General features: G+C 39.5%; 2 protein-coding genes across 5 annotated transcripts in view; both read right to left on the minus strand.

Moving 5' to 3' along the window:
- Positions 1-22,299, minus strand: part of slco1d1 (solute carrier organic anion transporter family, member 1D1) — a 790,174-nt gene that overhangs the window by 102,918 nt on the left and 664,957 nt on the right. The window lies entirely within an intron of this gene.
- Positions 1-22,299, minus strand: part of muc5e (mucin 5e) — an 89,762-nt gene that overhangs the window by 51,875 nt on the left and 15,588 nt on the right. For all 4 annotated transcript variants that reach the window (XR_015481682.2, NM_001442860.1, NM_001442859.1 and 1 more), the window contains 13 exon segments: positions 20,874-21,003; positions 20,406-20,469; positions 18,420-18,502; positions 16,159-16,351; positions 15,964-16,083; positions 10,991-11,111; positions 8,067-8,202; positions 7,904-7,981; positions 6,573-6,642; positions 6,332-6,463; positions 6,112-6,255; positions 2,121-2,215; positions 1,906-2,038 (listed from right to left, as the gene is read on the minus strand). Coding sequence is in view for 3 of the 4 variants with exons in the window: in NM_001442860.1 (NP_001429789.1) it covers positions 1,906-2,038; positions 2,121-2,215; positions 6,112-6,255; positions 6,332-6,463; positions 6,573-6,642; positions 7,904-7,981; positions 8,067-8,202; positions 10,991-11,111; positions 15,964-16,083; positions 16,159-16,351; positions 18,420-18,502; positions 20,406-20,469; positions 20,874-21,003 (1,499 nt within the window). In the remaining variant the exon portion in view is untranslated.

Here is a 22,299-nt window from a genome sequence, read left to right on the forward strand (position 1 = left end):
AATCACTCAACTAGCTTATTCCAACGACAAACTTGCAACTAACGCCATGTTTCTCCGGCCAACCTGCAATAGGAGCACCTCCAATTCACATTCTGTTTAAAGTTTCTCTTCTTGCTAGCTTTTCTCATTGCTTTTTCATTTGGTTTTGCCAAAGTAGAGTCATTACATATTTATACGGGGGAGGAAGCAGGGAGGGGTTTTGCGCTCGTCCACGTGCGCTCAGTTTCACGTAAATTCGGATGTACAAAGGGAATATGCGTGGGATTCCACGTACGCAGTGTTTCATACATCTGAATTTTTTACTTTGTACGCACATATACAACTTTGTGCGTACGCAATTTTTTACTAACGACTTAACGCAAGGCTTTGTACATTAGGCCCCGGAAATGTATATAGGGTTACATTTTCAGAATGAGTCTGTGTTGTTTATAATGCAGCATAGACTTTACTCTTACTTTTGTATTTTCGTAAGTAGTTTGACACATCTCTGCACACACAAATCAAAAACAGCTAATTTAGATTTCTTCCTTTTGGAAACTGTTGGCTGTATATGACTATGCAATCGCATGTTAATTAGCAGCCATTAGAGCATTAGCAGACTGTAATCATCATGACATGAAAAAATCTAAATGTTTTTTGTAATTTACAACAACTGCGGTCCCACTTTATTTTAAGTGGCCTTAAATAATATGTACTTACATAGGATTTAATAGTTTGTTACAATATACTTATTGTGTAAATACATGTATTTACTGTGTACTTATGCTTGATTAAATACGTGTATGTAATTACATCTGTAATTAACTTTTGTAATTACATTTGTAAATGCACTGTTGACAATCCCTTATGTTGCGTTCACACCAGATGCGGAACGCGCGTCAAGCGCGAGTGATTTAAATGTTAAGTCAATGCAAACGCGCAAATAGACACCCTGTGGCGCGATACGCGTGAATGGCGTGGCGCGAATGACGCGAATGGTGTGATACACGCGAATGGCGCGGGGCGAATTGATCGTTTTGCACGTTTGACACCGGACGCGGAATGCGCGGATAAATCGTGCTATTCGTGCGTAAATTGAGTTTACTCACTTCAATCGCCTGTCAAACCCCGGTTTACACCTTAGCCTACCCTTAAACCTACCCATGCCACCAAACCTGTCCATAACCCAACCTCTATCCCAACTCAAAAGCACTACAAGTGTTCTCAAATACATTATAAACACAGTAAGTACGTTGTATTTATTTTTTTTGCTGTGAGTACATAGTAGTTAGGGACACTTAATATAAAGTGGGACCACTGCACTTTTAAAAACTGTCATAAAAGCGCATCAAATTACAATCAAATCTAACATTGGCGTTAAAAAACATGTCAAAAACCGATTACAGAACAGTTTTTACTCTTGACAATTTGATGTCGTTTTAACATCAATGTAGTTTACACGCATTGTAGGGATACCAAATTGAGTGTACATTTGTAATTAAAGCTTTATGCGTAATATTTTTGTGTCAATTTTTTGGTGGGGCATCAATGGGTGGATGTTAAATAGAAAGTTTTGACATTAAATTGATTAGCTTTGCATGTATTTTTTGATGTGCTGTTTGATGTTGCTACCTGCTGGGTAAATTTTTATTTTTATTATTATTATTATTTAAGTCAGTAGTGGAAAGTGTCATGCTCAAGTAAAATCACCATTATTTGACAAAAAATGTAGCGCAAGTTAAGTAGAAAAAAAGGTATTTTTTAATGTATGAGTAAAAAATAGCCCCATCAAAAACTACAGTCATTAACGTTTATTTAACCAAAACAATGTAAATGGAGGCTTGGAGTCTGTGTGTAAAGACTGGGATTAACACCTTTGTTTTTATAACAACTTACAACCGCTGTCAACAAAAGCGTGTCTCTTACCGCAGTTTGTCCCAGATCTCCAGTCTTCAACCTTGATCCCTTGACCCACACAGGCTTTTGCGTAGTTCCCGAAGGAGACGCACAAACAATCCTGCAATGCTCTGGAGCACTGACACGTTCTCTTAACGCAAGCCTGATAAGAGCCAAACGTTTTGTTTAAGAACGAGAAAACAACCCAACACCACATTTTTTTATGGATAGAACAGCATCCGTACCTCAACAAAGGGAGCAACGGGAACATAATCGTGACACTCAGCAAACAGTCCTTCTGGATCTCTCAGCTGATCACAGCCCTGCTCAGCAAATAGCTCTGAAAATCAAATAAATAAGTCAGTGGAAAGCGCTTGGAAATGGTCTCAATCCATATATTAAGGGTGTCTGGAATACGTGATCTTGATTGGTCAGTCATGACATTCCAAGTATGCTATTCCCAGATAACAACCGATGAATGACACAAGCTCATCCAGGAACTCGTGTTCACATCCATATAATTACGTCTACATTCATATTCATCTGCTTGCCATGGAAGTTGTTTGTTTGGCAATATCTCATGAATTAATTATAGATAGGTTAGTGTATGCTCCATTTAGCCAGTTTAGTTTCTGTCAGCTTTGTGTTTTTGGCTGTTTGTCTCCATCTTGTGTCTGAATAATGCGCAGGTTAGTGTATACTCCATCAGCTGTTTTAGTTTCTGTTGTGTTTTTAACTGTTTGGCGCCATCTTGTGTCTAAATAATGCGCAGGTTAGTGTATACTCCATCAGCTGTTTTAGTTTCTGTTGTGTTTTTGACTGTTTGTCTCCATCTTGTGTCTGAATAATGCGCAGGTTAGTGTATACTCCATCAGCTGTTTAAGTTTCTGTTGTGTTTTTGACTGTTTGTCTCCATCTTGTGTCTGAATAATGTGCAGGTTAGTGTATACTCCATCAGCTGTTTAAGTTTCTGTTGTGTTTTTGACTGTTTGTCTCCATCTTGTGTCTGAATAATGCGCAGGTTAGTGTATACTCCATCAGCTGTTTTAGTTTCTGTTGTTTTTGACTGTTTGTCTCCATCTTGTGTCTGAATAATGCGCAGGTTAGTGTATACTCCATCAGCTGTTTTAGTTTCTGTTGTGTTTTTGACTGTTTGTCTCCATCTTGTGTCTGAATAATGTGCAGGTTAGTGTATACTCCATCAGCTGTTTAAGTTTCTGTTGTGTTTTTGACTGTTTGTCTCCATCTTGTGTCTGAATAATGCGCAGGTTAGTGTATACTCCATCAGCTGTTTTAGTTTCTGTTGTTTTTGACTGTTTGTCTCCATCTTGTGTCTGAATAATGCGCAGGTTAGTGTATACTCCATCAGCTGTTTTAGTTTCTGTTGTGTTTTTGGCTGTTTGTCTCCATCTTGTGTCTGAATAATGTGCAGGTTAGTGTATACTCCATCAGCTGTTTTAGTTTCTGTTGTGTTTTTGACTGTTTGTCTCCATCTTGTGTCTAAATAATGCGCAGGTTAGTGTATACTCCATCAGCTGTTTTAGTTTCTGTTGTGTTTTTGACTGTTTGTCTCCATCTTGTGTCTAAATAATGCACAGGTTAGTGTATACTCCATCAGCTGTTTTAGTTTCTGTTGTTTTTGACTGTTTGTTTCCATCTTGTGTCTGAATAATGTGCAGGTTAGTGTATACTCCATCAGCTGTTTTAGTTTCTGTTGTGTTTTTGACTGTTTGTCGCCATCTTGTGTGTGAATAATGCGCAGGTTAGTGTATACTCCATCAGCTGTTTTCGTTTCTGTTGTGTTTTTGACTGTTTATCTCCATCTTGTGTCTAAATAATGTGCAGGTTAGTGTATACTCCATCAGCTGTTTTAGTTTCTGTCAGCTTTGTGTTTTTGGCTGTTTGTCTCCATCTTGTGTCTGAATAATGTGCAGGTTAGTGTATACTCCATCAGTAGTTTTAGTTTCTGTTGTGTTTTTGACTGTTTGTCTCCATCTAGTGTCTGAATAATGTGCAGGTTAGTGTATACTCCATCAGCTGTTTTAGTTTGTGATGTTTTTGACTGTTTGTCTCCATCTTGTGTCTGAATAATGTGCAGGTTAGTGTATACTCCATCAGCTGTTTTAGTTTCTGTTGTGTTTTTGACTGTTTGGCGCCATTTTGTGTGTGAATAATGCGCAGGTTAGTGTATACTCCATCAGCTGTTTTAGTTTCTGTCAACTTTGTGTTTTTGGCTGTTTGTCTCCATCATGTGTCTGAATAATGCACAGGTTAGTGTATACTCCATCAGCTGTTTTAGTTTCTGTTGTTTTTGACTGTTTGGCGCCATCTTGTGTCTGAATAATGAACAGTTTAGTGTATACTCCATCAGCTGTTTTAGTTTCTGTCAGCTTTGTTTAATTTGAGAATTAATTAATTATTACGGCTCAGAACAAGGTTTTGTGAACTGTTTTTATGTTCAACCATCCAAGATGGTGTATCATTAACTTAACTACTACTTTAAGTAATTAAATTAAAATTATTTATTTTGTACGATAGACTTAGTGTACATACATGTTTTTCATACATTGTACTTCCATTTTAAAAACCCTCATGTAATTAATTTATGTAAGTTAATTTATAATTACACTGTTGACCCATCCATTACACATTAACCAACCCATGCTCACTCTGAAAACGTAGCCCCGCAGACGTTTCTGGAGACCGCGATTTACGAGGTACGCATGGCTGCATTTCATTTTTTTAAGCGAAAGCTAAAGAGCTTTCCCATCGCAACCAGTTTGTCCGGTTAGCTCGTCGGGAGGGAAGCAAGCTGGCGGGCCGACGGGTCAATCGGTAAAACCGGTTGGGTTTAGGGAAGGAGGAGGAGGATGTCTAGTCAATCATTCATTCATTCGGACAGACGGTCGCTCAACAGCGGCCTCCGGTGAGAACATCGTGGGCACTAATGGCGTTCGGGATGCGAAAAAGCGTGCACATCGTCTTCTCGCCGATTCGCGATAACAAAAACTGCAGAAATACATATCTCCTGGGACGTATATCGCAGTTCCCAGAAACGTCCGCGGGGCTACGTTTTCAGAATGAGCCTGGGTTGACATTAAACCACTCTCAAGCCTACCCACCCCACCAAATCTGTGCCTAAAGGCATCCATATCCCACCTTAACAGCAACGTAAGTGTTGCGCAACACTTTATTAACACAATACGTACATCATTACAAGAAAAACATGAGTTAAATGGTTGAGTTTTTGAATCCATTTAACTGATATCCAGAACTGGTGGAAGCACTTTTACAGTATCTTAGGCTGCGTCCGAAACCGCATACTTCCATACTATATAGTACGCTAAAATCAGTATGCGAGCCGAGTAGTATATTCGAATTCATAGAATTCGAAAATCAGTATGCGAGAAGTACCCGGATGACTTACTACTTCCGGCGAGATTTTGAAGTGCGCATTCCATGCACGCTGCGCTATCCCATGATGCCCCGTGAGAGAATTCATGAATGGAAGTGAGGCGACGCAACTGACGCAGGTAGGTCACGTGACCATGACAAAATGGCGGATGTAGTACGTCCGAACTCCATTCATACTTTTCACATTCATACTGTATAGAACGCACTTTTCTAACGGCCGAGTAGTACGTTTAAATTCAAATGCAGTACCTACTGAGTAGTAGGCGGTTTCGGACGCAGCCTTAGCTTAGCATACATCATTTAATTGAATTAGACCATTAGCATTTCACTCAAAAAGTTTAAAAATGCTAATTTTCCTATTTAAAGGAATAGGCTTAACTCTTCTGTAGTTACATTGTGTACTAAGACCAACGGAAAATGAAAAGTTTCTATTTTTCTGGGCGTAATATCATTGCGCCTGCTTTAGCCATGGTATAGCAACAAAGTTCCTTGTTTATTATTAAGCCAGAATGAGAGTATAGTTCCTAGCCACATTGCCCTAGACAATATTAACTTATCATTGTCTGTCAGTATCAGTACACGATGTAACCACAGAAGAGTCATGCTTTAAATAGAAACAACTATCAACACTTTTTAAGGCAAGATGCTAATAGTCTAATCTGATTCAATTATTTATGCTAAGCTAAGCTAAACACACCAGAAGATTGGCTGAACGGATTAAAAAATGGTAAAACTAAACTGTTTAACTCCAGAAGAGCTGCAAAACCATTTTCAGAGTGTTCCTTTAACATGTTTAAGCAGTTATAGCTAAACGACACTTACCGTTGTTAGTGTTTATGCATCCGCTTATTGGTGTGCAACTTCCCATTGACCAGGACTGGGCAAAAAGCTGCACAGAGCTTTCTATGATACCACTGAAAGTGGTAAAGTCATCGTTCGTGTCATTATTATAAGTTCCACAAAGACCTGCAATAACAAATGAACTCAGTTCATATTTAAATGAACACACATTTAAATGAACATGAATTTGGCTCGGTCAGACCTTTGGTATTTTCAGTCGCTGGCAAATTCAGATATATTTGAATTTCTGGAGAGACTTGAACCTGCATTTTCAGGCCAAACGAAGTGTAGACTTGAACGAACATCGAGGACTGCCAAAAAACGGTGGTGGATTCTGAAACAAAAGCAAAGTACATATTTGAAAAGGGTAGTTATCGTGAATATTTTACGCTTTGTTAAGCTTATATGAATATTTAAATCTGCCGGATATCAAAACCGCCCACCAGTTTGTGACAAGTCACCGATGTCTATGTTGTTGAGTTGTATACTGTTTGCAGAGAAGGTGTATTTGTCCTGAAATTTTAAAAAAAAGCACTCGTTAAATTATTAAATGATTATTTTTTTAACTAAAAAGTCATCTTTTCCATTTTAATAGAGAATTAAATCGACAAATTTTCTTAAACAAAGATTTTAAAAACTTAATCTGTATATTTACTGTGTTATCAGCACACAAATGCACAGATAACCCTGCTGAAAAATCCAGCTTAAACCAGCCTAGGCTGGTTGGCTGGTTTTAGCTAGTTGACCAGGCTGGTTTTAGAAGGGTTTTGGCCACTTCCAGGCTGGTTTCCAGCCATTTCCAGCCTGGTCTTAGCTGGTCAGGCTGGGAGATGAACAGCTAAAACCAGCTAGACCAGCCTAGCCAAGCTGGGAGTCCAGCCAAAACCCCAACCCGGGCTCATTGTGGAAACGTAGCCCCGCGGACTTTTCTGCGGACCGCGATTTACGTCCCCGGAGGTACGTATTCGAGTGGTTTTTGTTTTCGCGGATCCGCGAGAGGCCGCTGTTCGCGCCCGCGCCATTCTCGCGCGAAAAGCCGCCGGATCGTCCGACTCGGCCGCCCTCCTCTTCCTCCTCCTTCCCTAAACCCAAGCGACGGTTCGCAAAAGCCGTCCAACAAAAAAAAAAAAAAAAAGCAAAAGCCCTCGTCTTCGATTTCGACCGCGTTTTCGGATCCCGCCGCGTTCTCACCCTTATTTTTCAGATTACGTTTTTCGTCTTACCTGATTTCCGGAACCACTGTTCCCCGGACTCGATCCCGGTCGTCGTCCATCGCGGACGGTTCCTCCTCCGGGGCCTCCGCTCCGCCGATGCAACGCTGTGAGCTAAGCGGACAAACTGGAAAGCCTTCCACCCGGAGGCGAGCCGTCGGCCGGCGAGCACAAAGAGGAGGGGCGGAGCGGCGACACACCGCCCCGCAGCGTTCGCTCGAAAAAAACTAAACGCAGCCTTTACATACCTCCGGCCACGTAAATCGCGGTCTCCAGAAACGTCCGCGGGGCTACGTTTCCAGAATGAGCTTGGGTTGCAAAACCCGCTATATCCAGCTTAAACTAGGCTGGTCAAGCTGGTTTTAGCTGGATTTGGCTGGTCATTTTCCAGCCTGACCAGCTAAGACCAGGCTGGTAATGGCTGGAAACCAGCCTGGAAATGGCCAAAACCCCTCTAAAACCAGCCTGGTCAACCAGCTAAAACCAGCCAACCAGCCTAGGCTGGTTTAAGCTGGATTATTCAGCAGGGAATGCATTTATAATAAGCAATAAAATCGTCAAACCTGGTTGATGTTGAGATATGCCTGTTCTACGACGACACTTTGTGCAGAATACTGCACAATCAAAGTCCAGTTAAGCCCCTGAGTACCAAAAAGAGGCATTTTCATATCAGAAAAGTGCAAAATGCCACATTTGGCTGGACATTTATATTATAGTCAGTGTTACCCTTGCAGCCACATAAGTGCATCTGTCTGGAAGAGAATACTGTTTGCCATCAAACGTAGTAATGAACTGTCCCTCGATGATACACTTGACCGGACACGTGTTTGCAGAACACGCCCATTTACCTCTGATGCAGGTGCTGTGAGGATAAGCACAACCCAAATCTCTCCATCAGTGTTTCACGGTGACAAATTATATATTCAGATTCTGCTTTGTATAAACCTTGAACTTTTGATAAACCCTGGCTTTCCTCATGGTTTCATGTCTGTCTTTGTACCGCGTGGCTAATCAAAACACTGCAACTTCAACATAATAAAATCAATATCATTTATTTAAAATGTAAAAACTTTATGTCAATCATATTCTATTACTATAATAATGTACAGGAATATAAATATATTATACTTAAAATGTTACGACGTTACGAAGAATGTTACGAAGTTAGAATTATTCACCCAAATATAAATATTTCTCAAATGATGTTTACCAGATTCAGGAAATTTTCACAGTATTTCCTATAATATTTTTTCTTCTGGAGAAAGTCTTATTTGTTTTATTTCGGCTAGAATAAAATCAGTTTTACATTTTTTAAACACCATTTTAGGGTCAATATTATTAGCCCCTTTAAGCTATATATTTATATTATATAGTCTACAGAACAAACCATCATTATACAATAACTTGCCTTATCACCTAAACCTTCCTACTCTAATTAACCTAGTTAACCCTTTAAATGTCACTTTAAGCTGTATAGAAGTGTCTTAAAGAATATGTGGTCTAATAATCATGGCAAAGATAAAATAAATCAGTTATTAGAGAGGAGTTATTAAAACTATTATGTTTAGAATCTGCTCTCCGTTAAACAGAAAATGGGGGAAAAGTAAACAGGGGGGCGAATAATTCTAACATACAGTAAATATACTATGGTTGTGTCGAAACTTCAGCCATGACTGTCCACAAACCAACAGCAGAGGTCTTCTGTTTTTCGCCTGTTGAGTTGATTAAAACAGGGGTTTCCAAACTTTTCAGCCTGCGACCCCCAAAATGACAATGCCAGTGACTTGCGACCCCCAATATCCTGGTTATGAATACAGAAACGTTGCATGCAATGTCACACACACACACCAATACACCCAGGGATATTCTTCGTTTAATGTCAGTGCGGTAAATGGGCTAGAAACTTTGGTCCCACTTTATATTAAGTGGCCTTAACTAATATGTATTTACACAGGATTTAATAGTTTGTTACAATATACTTATTTTGTAAATACATGTATTTACTGTGTACTTATGCTTGATTAAATACATGTATGTAATTACATCTTTAATTAACTTTTGTAATTACATTTGTAAATACACTGTTGACCATCCCTTACACCTTAACCCACCCTTAAACCTACCCACACCACCAAACCTGTCCATAACCCAACCTCTATCCCAACTCAAAAGCACCACAAGTGTTCTCAAATACATTATAAACACAGTAAGTACATTGTATTTATTTTTTGATGTAAGTACATAGTAGTTAAGGACACTTAATATAAAGTGGGACCGAAACTTTAACCTGGTGTTATAAAATCAACCTGCTGCATCTGACGCTATTGCTGTGTCTTTAACATAATGTAATTACCACTGCGGTCGCAATCCAATAAAACTAGTAACTATAAGCTACTATAGTAACTATATAGTAATTATAAACGACTATATGTTTTCTCTTCTGTAGGTTATGGATAAAATATGGTCATTCCTATATGATTTAATAATAATAAATAGATTTTTTTAAATCACCAGGCGACCCCCCTTCATTGTCCCGCGACCCCTCGAGGGGTCCCGACCCCCACTTTGAGAACCCCTGGATTAAAACAGCTGTTTACAATGAATCAGGGAGATTAGGATGCTTTAGAACATCCAGGGTAATTAGGATGCTTTAGTTCACGAAGTTTATGAAAAAATATATTTATTTAACTCTTTATTTAACAGGAATGACGGACGATTGAAGAACAGCCCCCGTAATCTGCAATCCCTGGGCAGGAGAATACAAACGCATCTTGCATAACAACAACATAAACACGATTAGATTCTAAAATAAACAAGATTATATATATATACACACAACAGTATATACAATATATAGAGTCATTGAGTTGACACACACCTGATGCAGTTTTACCCAACATTACAAATGCGGATTGAACTGTGCTAGGGTAGGTCATTTGGTAAATTATTTCAATTAATAACAAAAAAAAAACAAATGTTAGGACAACCAAAATCAGCTAAAATTCTATACACAATCCCATCTTAAAAACATTTTAAAGGGTTGACCTAAAAACGTTAAGTCTGTTTTTAATTGCTCAATATTAAGAACGCAAATTAACATGCTTTAGAGGTAATCTGAGAGCTCCCTCATCCTCCATTTACAGCAACAGTCCATGACACTTCAGTGGTTCAACTGTGATTAAATGCAGCTCCAAGAACACTGTTGTGCACCAAAGTAAACTATAAAAACGGCTTTGTTCGCCTTTGTCGTCCATATCAGATCAGATTGCGCGTTTACTACGGACAATACGACATTTTCATGTTGCACTGATGACTCTAACATCAATAAATCCTATAGCCTAGAGTAAATGACCTGATGTGGGGGAAAAAATAGGCAAACAACATTGTTGTTTTTTTCTTTGTAGGATTGTAGTTGAGCCACTGAAGCCACATGGACTGTTTTGACAAAGTTTTTATTAGTTTTCTGGACTTTGAATGTGTATGGAGGATGAGGGAGCTCTCCGATTTCATCTACAATGTCCTAATTTGTGTCCTAAAGGTGAGCGGAGGTTTACAATTTTTAATTTTTAGGTGAACTACCCCTTTTAAAACTATACCCAGTTATCTAAAATAAAAAAAATTATCAAAGTCTTAAATACTGTGGTTCTCACCAGCTCTGGCATTTTGTTCTGCGCTCCTGCCTCGGCGCATACGTCATTTTTCCATGCACGCATGGACATTCCTCCACATTTATGGTTGAGTAGCCTTTAATACGGTCATTCAGGACCTTTCCTGAAATTGTGAGAGAAAGAAAACGTTGCGAATGACACTGACATTAAATCAAAATAAGCAAAAAGTTAGCTTTTCTAAGACCCATCAATCTCTCATAGTTGATGTTCACATTAACCGTTAAACTGGATAAACAAATAGTGCATTAAAAATCCACCTAATAGAAACAAGTCAAAAACAAAACGTACTGCAAAAAAAGAAGTTTTGAATCTGCCGTTATGCTGACACATGGGCATTTGTAGCTCTGCCCCATTTTGACGCAATTCAAAATGTTTTCATATAGTGGTTCACTCATTCATTCATTTCAGTGTCGGCTTAGTCCCTTTATTAATCCGGGGTCGCCACAGCGGATTGTACCGCCAACTTATCCAGCAAGCTTTTACATAGCGGATGCCCTTCCAGCCGCAACCCAAATCACCTGTACCACATGTATTTGGATTGTGGGGGAAACCGGAGCACCCGGAGGAAACCCACGCGAAGGCAGGGAGAACATGCAAACTCCACACAGAAACACCAACTGAGCCGAGGCTCGAACCAGCGACCCAGTGACCTTCTTGCTGTGAGGCGACAGCACTACCTACTGCGCCACTGCCTCGCCCACTAGTGGTTAACTCATACGATCACGTTCGTTTTAGTATGATTTGCCAATCACAGTATGGTTTAACATTTAGACACGCCTCCTTTTAAAAATTATGTGTTTTTATATGGATGAATTTGTATGAATTAAGACATTTTTGAGAATGCGTGACATAATTTCATTGGAATATCATGCTGAAAATAATTTTAAAAAAATCTACTACATCAAATTATTTTGCGCCTGTGTTTAAATGCACTAAAATCTGCACCTTATCATCATCTTTGCTTACTTACGACCTAGTTTATGGTTCAGTACAGGCGTTCTCAAACTCGGTCCGGGAGGTCCGGTGTCCTGCATATTTTAGCTTTAACTTGCCTCAACACACCTGAAAGGATAGCTGCGTCCCAAATGGCAAACTATACACTATGCACTCATGCACTATGTACTTATGCACTTACACACTCAACAGGATAGTATATGTATGTAGTGGCGTCCCAAATGGCACACTTATGTTTTTTTACTAAGCGGAAATTCAAACCGTTTCCCTGATGATGTTTGACGGTCGCCAAATCAGTGAAATAAACCAGTGGTTCCCAACCTGGGCTCCGCGTCCCCCTAAGGGGGGCGCCAGAGTTCACAGGGGCGGCGCGGGAGAGGATTAGTGTTGAGGTAGAAAAAGGCATAAAATGCTCCACTATTATATAGGGCTGTGCAGTTAATCGAAAATCCGATTTCGATTTTGGCTTCAAATGATTATAAAAAAACGTTAATCGAGATAAATGATTATTGCATCATATACCGCCACCTTTCCAGTTGTACACGTGTTGCTCTTAAAAGCGCAAAAGACCGCGGTCAGCATTCGCTCTCATTCACACACTGAGACGAGCAGCGGAGCGCAGACATCTAAAGTCATCTTAACGTGAGCGCTTTAATGGTCAAATAGGTGTCAAAACGCGGTGTTCAGTGATTATTTATATTAACCCTCATTTGTGTAATAAACAAACGAGTTGAGGATCAAAAGACGTGAAAGAGAAACCATTAAAGAGACAGTGAGAAATATTCCTGCTGCCGCCTGTTTTTACTAATATTTCTCAAAGATAACGAGAAAATCCCTCTCTGCTCTTGACTGAAGGATTTTTGTAGCTAAAGTGTTTCTCTTAGGGTGAAGATGCTTAAAGCACAGTTTGTTTTATATTTTTTACCTATTGTATTTATTTCTCTTTTCTTTGCAGGGTGGAAAATAACTGTATGTATACAGTTGAAGTCAGAATTATTAGCCCTCCTGAATATTAGCAACCCTTTTCCTGCCCAATTTCTGTTTCATGGAAAGAAGTTTTTTTTTACTTATTTCTGAACATGATACTTTTGATATCTCATTTCTAATAACTGAGTTAGCTTTCTTTTATCTTTGCTATGATGACAGCACGTAATATTTGACTAGATTTTACTAGATGTTTTTCAAAATACAAGCATTCAGATTAAAGTGCAATTCAAAGGCTTAATTAGGGTAATTAGGCAAGTCATTGTATAACAGTAGTTTCTTCTGCAGACAATCAAAAATATGTATTGCTTAAGGGGGCTAATAATATTGACCCTAAATTGGTTTTAAAATATTTAAACCTGCTTTTATTCTAGCTGATACTGTTAAAATTCCTTGTTCTGTTAAACATAATTTGGGAAATATTTATTCAAAAAATTCTCAGGATTCTCAAAAAATTCTCAAAATAATCGTTTTGAACAATCATGATTACAATTATGACCAAAATAATCGTGATTATGATTTTTCCCAAAATCGACCAGCCCTACTATTATATATGTATTTTAAGAACCAAAAAAAAAAAAAATCAAAACATGCTTAAAATTCCAACATAATAGTAAAAATAATTAAAATAAATAACTTTAAAAAATTATTTAAATTTTGCTCACTCACGCAATGTGCTTGTCAACGTGTCGTAAAGGCAAAATCAAAACAAAAATGGCAGAGAAACGTAAATGCAGTAATTCTTCAGAGGCGAAGAAAAAAATTAGACAGTATGACAAAGACTACCTAAATTTTGGTTTTATTGAAGGCCAAGACAAGTTAAAACTGAGTAATTTATATTTTCTATACTTATATATATATATATATGCACAGTACAAATGTGTGTGCGTGCGTATTTATATGTCGGGGGGGCTCCAATGTTTGTATATGTTCATGGGGGGGGGCCCAAAGAAAAAGGTTGGGAACCACTGAAATAAACGACCGAATTATCAAATAATACCTGCTGTGAGTATAACCGCATCCACCATCGGGAGGTGCTATAATCACTCTCGTAGGAGAATTTTGCTTTCACCATCGAAAACAAATAGTTATTCAACATGTGCGTCCGATAGCTCCGCCCTTTCCGCTACATGAGCAAACCTGCGGTCGTTGAGTGCGTGAAGTGTCCATCATTCCACACTTCATTTTAGCGGCTGAATGAGTGCATCATCCGGGTAATTAAAGTGCACTTATTATTTTTAGAGTTTTCAGTGTGAACACACTACTTACACTATTCATACTACAAAATGGCGTAGAGTAGGGCATAAGTATGCGATTTGGGACGCAGCAATAGTTTTTGGAAAGCTTAGCAATGGTTTGATTAGCTGGCCCAGGTGTGTCTGATTGGGGTTGGAGCTGAAATCTGCTGAACACAGAACCTTCAGGACCGAGATTGAGAACCCCTGGTTTAGTAAAACCACCTACAAACTTTCCAATCCCATCTGGGTTTTATGTGATTCGCTTTTGTGCTAATTTAGCTCATTTCCCCTTTAGGGAATGTTTTTACATCTAATAAAGGCCAACATTCAGATAAAACATTTTCAGTTCACATGGATGCATCGAAAAATGGATCTAAAAATGCTATATAATACATGCCAGGGCAGTAGTTGGCAACGTCACAATTTATGTGCGTCAATGTTACCATCTACCTATTGTTATGCGAATTAATATGGCCTATTATGGCAAGGAATATGGCCGAAAATGTTTTGGAAATGCACATAAAAAAACATATGTCCACAAATGAGTCAGAAATGTGCATAAACTGTGATGGAAACACATTTTCTGATTAAATTCCATTGGTGTTGGTCTGAGCTAGGATCGAACCGGCGACTCTCCACATGGGTTGCTCTAACAAGGAGGCTAAAGACCATGATCTCTAAAATCTGAGGTTTACCTGCATAGCATGGTACACTCTAGCTGGCCACTGCTACACTCACCCCCCTAAACCTCACTCCCATCCCGGACGAGCCCCCACAAGTAACTCACCGGTTCTACTGCACCCAAGCCGCTCTGAGCCGGGATCGAATTGGCGATTCTTTGTATGGGAGTCGGTTGCTGTAACAAGGAGGCTAAAGACCATGGCCCCTAGCGTCTGTCGCTAGAGCACCTTTAGAGGTCAGCGGAGAGAGGTTAACCTGCACTGCACTTCTCTAGCTGGCCTCTGCTACACTCACCACCCTAAACCTCACTCCATCCCGGACGAGCCCCCACATGTAACCGACTGGTCCTACTGCATCCAACACGCTCTGAGCAGTGATCGAACTGGTGATTCTTTGCAAGAGGGTGGGCTGCTTTAACAAGGAGGCTAAAGACCATGGCCTCTAGTGCACAGCACTTCATTAGCTGGCCTCCACTACGCTTGCACATCAAACAAACGTTTGCGAATTTGTTTTAACAGATCACATGATACCTAAAATGAGTGGGATTGGATAGCATTAAAAAACAAACTAGCTAAGGAAGCACATTGGAAAAGATCAGAAATGTAAATTGTTATATAGGGAAAAAATGGCCCTCCTCAATTTTTTGGTTTGATATTTGGCGCCAATTGAAGTGTCCATTATCTTTAACAGACTGGATATAAAATGCTGCTGTATTCCTAAATGTTGTACGCGAAATTCCAGCTTGATCTTATGAGGAAACGTAACTCTTTTACGTTTCGTCAGTTTAGTGGCTAATTCTTACGAATTCATACGATGGCATGCAACTCCACCCCTAAACGCAGCCATCATTGGGGAAGGAGCAAATCGTACTAAATTGTACGAATCACATGGTACGAGTTTATACGAATTGACCACTAAATCAAAAAGTTAGGAATTGCCGTGAGATATCATTGGTGCATAAATTAAACACAAAGTTGGATGGAAACACTGCTAATGTTTTGTCAAAATAGTATTATTTATTTTTTTGAGTTTACACAAAGACAATAAATGCTATCATTCTGACATGCTAACACTTATAACCAACGATGAAGAACTGACCTTCAGCCGGCAGGCAGGTGCTGGTGAAGTCCGCGGTGGAGTTTTGCGGGTTGCTGCAGGTCGGGGGAAAAGCGGGACCCATTTCTACATAACGTAGATCTCCCGGACAAAGAGGCATGGCTGCAAACAAGATACGTTCTTAGCATTTCAAACACTATAACAATAAAAATTAATATTTTAAACTGTGGCTCTTACAGCAGTTGGTTTTGGACCTCCATATTGACCAGAACGGACTGGAGCTGCCGCACATCAGGGAAATCTCTTTGAAGAAGGAGCAGTTCACCTCGTGATGCCACAAACCATTCATACTTTTATAACACAGACTCAGGTAGCTTTTATATTTGGCGCCGAGACATTCGTACGCGTGGGACAAAACACCACTACAAACCTAGGAACATTTAAATAAAAAGATAGTGTTAGAGGTCAACTAAGAATCCAATAGCTTACACAACAGATCTCACACTTACCCAAAAATTGCTGTTTTTAACACAAATGTAATAACAAAAGTGGGTTAAACTTCAAGCCATACTGTCAGTCCATTTTATACGCGAATTTGGACTGAACAAATTGTCCCAGTTTACTACTGTCCCTACTGAAAATACCAGCTTAAACCAGCCTAGACTGGTTGGCTGATTTTAGCTGGTCGACCAGGCTGGTTTTAGAGGGGTTTGGGCCATTTCCAGGCAGGTGTCCAGCCTTTTTCAGCCTGGTCTTAGCTGGTTAGGCTGGGAGATGACCAGCTAAAACCAGCTTGACCAGCCTAGCCATCTATGACCAGCTAAAACCAGGCTGGTCACGCTGGTTTTAGCTGGATTTAGCTGGTCATTTTCCAACCTGACAAGCTAAGACCAGGCTGGAAATGGCTGGAAATCAGCCTGGAAATGGCCAAAACCACTCTAAAGCCAGGTTGGGCAACCAACTAGGCTGGTTTAGGCTGGATGTTTCAGCAAGGGTAACCATGGTTCCCTGAGGAGACTGTAAACGAGGGGTCAACAAACTTGTTCCTGGTGGGCCGGTGTCCTTAAGAGTTTACGTTCAAGCCTAATCAAACACATCCAAACAAGCTAATCAAGGTCTCCTAGGAATACTTGAAACCTCCTGGCAGGGGTTAAGAGGCAAGGTGGAGCTAAACTCTGCAGGGACAGAGGGACGCCATGTCTCCCATGTGAAATCACTTCAATGTAATCACCGGGGCGTCACTGCGCTAACGCAGCTACTCATTCCCTTGAGGAACCATGGTTGCAGTCGTAACCTGAGATGTTCCCTTTCAGGGAATTTCGCCGCTATGGAAATGCAACTCCAACAACCCCATACTGTCAAGTGTCCAGGTGACATGTCCACCTCAAAGCTAGTATCCAGAGAGGAATCTATATCAAGTTAATAAAATCGGATAAAGGTGCAGGGGGTAGACCAACCCTCTGAGTTGCATATATCTGACAGGGAGATCCGTGTTTGAAAGGCTTTTGAAGCCACCATACTCAGTGTAGAGTGAGCCCGGATGGCCAAAGCACATGGCTGACCTTTGCTTGGACAAAGGGGACCCATGATTCAGGTGGACATATAAAACAAACAACTGTTCAGATTTATGCTACAGGGCAGCTTTGGTGCAATTTATTACAAACCTAATGGTATTTTGTCTACTGTTACTATTTATTACTAGTTACGTACATTTATGTGGCAGTTATGTTGTTTAATTTAGGCCCAATCCCAATTCTACCCCTTAGCCCTTCTCCTTACCCCTCTTTTTGCGCGTTCCCGTGAAGCGGGAGTCTTTAGCTTTAAGGCGTAGGGCTAAGGGGTAGATAGCCCTTCAGATCAAGATTTTTCAGGACCACACTTGAAACCAAGAGGTAAGAAAATTTCTCAGAATACACCAGCTACAACCACAGCATTGTTGCATCAGGAAGTAAGGAGATCCACAAATTAGTATTGACTCTAGCTTCATTGCTAAATGGCTAACAAACCCAATAACTGTGTTTATGTGTTTTATGAAGGCTGAAAGACAGCGTTAATTCATTTGGGGCCTTGTTGTGAGTCCACAAGATACTTTCTGAAGTGCACCCAACTCTGTGAGCTCATGAACTCCTCCAGAACTACACCTGGATGATGGAGGCTTTCAGCGGTGCTTCTGACTGAGCCGAGCCCAGTTTGATGACCTGTTGTCGGTGTCGGCAGGAAGATTTTCCCCTGGGACACTAACAACAGGCGCTACGTCATAATCACGCCCCCTCAAGAGCAAGCTCCTGATTGGTTAGCTATGTGCGAATGTCTGCTGAAGTTCAGATTTTCAAACTCGAGTGAGTCAATCACGTATAACGCTCAACTCGTGGTGCTTCATTCGCGGGAATCTGGTCATTCGTGCCGAACCATTCGCGCGTAGTCTGTTAATCTGACTTGCTCGAAATGTGCTTGCCAACACAGCTACCCTTCTTTCTTTTGTCTTAACTGGTACTCACTGTGTTTGTCTGTGCAACAGAGTCTTGTGTCAGGCATTGACCATCAGGGAGGACGCTGCTGGAAATCAACTGCTGCATCGTTTCTGCCAACACACGAAGACAAAAGTATATGATTATGATCAAACATGACGTCAGATTGACGTTGTACCCTAACATCGTGGGGATGACGCATTTTGTTTGGTAATTGAAAATCCTATTGACGTCAGAATCCATAGTCCAACCTAAAATCAACCAAATATCAACGTCTAATGAAGTTACAGCTTGTTGTTGTTTTGACGTTACCACTATGACGTCTATTAGACGTTGGATTTTGGTTGTCCTACCTGACGAATAAATGTCAGTTTTTGACGTCAATGACATTGGTCACTTTCCAACACAACCTAAAATCAACCAAATATCAACGTCATTTGATGTTATTATTGGACGTCAAAATAACGTTGTCCTTAGACGTTGACTAGACACTGAATTTTAGTCACCTGACGTCACAACCTATATTTGTTGAGTGCCTGCTGGGAATCAATGTCGAAACGATGTCAAACTGCAAATGCAAATTGGTTTGATGTCAATTGACTACCTTTGATGTCGAAACAACATCAAATTGACATCTAAAATCGGCAAAAGTATATGATTATGATCAAACATGACGTCAGATTGACGTTGTACCCTAACATCGTGGGGACGATGCATTTTGTTTGGTAATTGAAAATCCTATTGACGTCATAATCCATAGTCCAACCTAAAATCAACCAAATATCAACGTCTAATGAAGTTACAGCTTGTTGTTGTTTGGACGTTACCACTATGACGTCTATTAGACGTTGGATTTTGGTTGTCCTACCTGACGAATAAATGTCAGTATTTGACGTCAATGACATTGGTCACTTTCCAACACAACCTAAAATCCACCAAATATCAACGTCATTTGATGTTATTATTGGACGTCAAAATAACGTTGTCCTTAGACGCTGACTAGACATTGAATTTTAGTCACCTGACGTCACAACCTATATTTGTTGAGTGCCTGCTGGGAATCAATGTCGAAACGATGTCAAACTGCAAATGCAAATTGGTTTGATGTCAATTGACTACCTTTATGTCGAAACAACATCAAATTGACATCTAAAATCGGCAAAAGTATATGATTATGATCAAACATGACGTCAGATTGACGTTGTACCCTAACATCGTGGGGACGATGCATTTTGTTTGGTAATTGAAAATCCTATTGACGTCAGAATCCATAGTCCAACCTAAAATAAACCAAATATCAACGTCTAATGAAGTTACAGCTTGTTGTTGTTTGGACGTTACCACTATGACGTCTATTAGACGTTGGATTTTGGTTGCCATACCTGACGAATAAATGTCAGTTTTTGACGTCAATGACATTGGTCACTTTCCAACACAACCTAAAATCAACCAAATATCAACGTCATTTGATGTTATTATTGGACGTCAAAATAACGTTGCCCTTAGACGCTGACTAGACACTGAATTTTAGTCACCTGACGTCACAACCTATATTTGTTGAGTGCCTGCTGGGAATCAATGTCGAAACGATGTCAAACTGCAAATGCAAATTGGTTTGATGTCAATTGACTACCTTTGATGTCGAAACAACATCAAATTGACATCTAAAATCGGCATTAAAAAACATTTGTTTTCGTTCTGACGCCAGTGTTAGATGTCAATCTGACGTAATTTTGACATCAAGGTAGTTGTGAGGAAACAAAATCCAGTCTAAATGTTGAACTTGTGAATGAATCTTTCAAATAAATAAAAGCTTTCTTAGATTATAATACTTTTCGTGTCGTCCTTTTGGTGGTCAAAAAAAGCATCAATGTGTGGATGTCAAATAGACGTTAAGGTTATAACCAGCATTTTTGATGTGTTTTTGCTACCATGCTTGGTCAATTTGATGTCGTTTTCGACATGCTGGGTAAGAAGTCATTGATTAAACATCACTAATCAACTGAACCCACTAACCTGAGCTGTTCTGATGTCCACAAAGTCCACTCATACCCTCCACCAAACCCTGGTTCAGTTGCACCTAAAAGAGAAATGCTTGAAAATGATATGCAATATATTGTATCTATGATGTAATAATCACAAGGAATGCATTTAAAGGCTTAATTAGGTGTTTTTTTTTTAGAAAAGTTAGAGTAATTATGCAAATCATTGTAAAATAATGGTTTATTTTGCAAACAATTGAGAAAAAAATTGTTTAAGGGGCTAATAATATTGACCTAAAATGGCTTTTGAAAAATTCAAAACTGCTTTTATTCAAGCCTGAAATAAAACAAATATGACTTTCTCCAGAACAAAAAATATTATAGGAAATACTCGGGAAAAATTCCTGAATCTGTTAAACATCATTTGGGAAACATTTGAAAAAGACTGATTGACTTGATATGTACATAATTAAATAGACAATGTTAATTAATGATTACTCACCCAAAGGGAACTGACACCATCAGGCACACTGTACCAGGTGACAGACAATGGTAATATTTTGCTTTGCAGTCTGGTGTAGATTCCGTAGCGAAACACATGCTGATAGGTGTGGTCGTATGGGAGGGAAATTCTGTGAAAATATATACAATTGCAGTCAGAATTATTCACCCCCCTTTGAATTTTTTTTCTTTTTTAAATATTTCCCAAAATATTTAATATTTAACAGAGCAAGGAAATGTTCACAGTATGTTTGATAATGTTTTTTTCTTCTCGAGAAAGTCTCATTTGTTTTATTTCGGCTAGAATAAAAGCAGTTTTTAATTGTTTAAACACTATTTTAGGGTCAATATTATTAGCCCCTTTGAGCTATTTATTTTTTCGATAGTCTACAGAACAAACCATTCTTATACAATAACTTGCCTAATTTCCTTAACCCCCCCTAGTTAACCTAGTTAAGCCTTTAAATGTCACTTTAAGCTGTATAGAAGTGTCTTGAAGAATATCTAGTCTAATATTATTTACTGTCATCATGGCAAAGATCAAAACTATCATGATTAGAAATGTGTTGAAAAAAATCTGCTCTCCGTTAAACAGAAATTGGGGGAAAAAAATAAACAGGGCGGCGAAAAATTCTGACTTACACTGTATATATTTGATTTTTATTGCAAAAATATGACAATATTTCTATTTTCATTCATTTTCTTGTCGGCTTAGTCCCTTTATTAATCCGGGGTCGCCACAGCGGAATGAACCGCCAACTTATCCAGCAAGTTTTTACGCAGCGGATGCCTTTACAATAAGATTGTCTGACAGAAGAAAGTCATTTACACTGAGGACGGCTTGTGGGGGAGTAAATAATGGTGATTTTCCTTTTTGAGTGAACTCTTACTTTATTGTTCATTCTTTTAAACCCTACTACTGTAGCACATAATGGCTCCCCTGCTGAAAAAAAAACAAGCTTAAACCAGCCTAAGCTGGTTGGCTGGTTTTAGCTGGTTGACCAACCTGGTTTTAGAGGGGTTTTGGCCTCTTTCAAGCTGGTTTCCAGCCATTTCCAGCCTGGTCTTAGCTGGTAAGGCTGGAAAATGAAAAGCTAAAACCAGCTAACCTGCGTGACCAGCCTGGTTTAAGCTGGATATAGCTGGTTTTGGCTGGGCTCCCAGCCTGGTTAGGCTGGTCAAGTTGGTTTTAGCTGGTCATCTCCCAGTCTGACCAGCTAAGACCAGGCTGATAATGGCTGGAAACCAGCCTGGATATGGCCAAAACTCCTCTAAAACCAGCCTGGTCGACCAGCTAAAACCAGCCAACCACCCTTTTTTTCAGTAGGGTCCGAATACTAAGATGGCGACATTCCGTTCAGGACAAATTTAGGTTAACCAAATAGCGCTAAACTATTTTTTACTTTTACTTCAATAAAAAAAAAAAA

The sequence above is a fragment of the Danio rerio genome, chromosome 4 (assembly GCF_052040795.2).
Source record: "Danio rerio strain M-AB ecotype USA chromosome 4, GRCz13ab, whole genome shotgun sequence".
Lineage (NCBI taxonomy): Eukaryota > Metazoa > Chordata > Actinopteri > Cypriniformes > Danionidae > Danio > Danio rerio.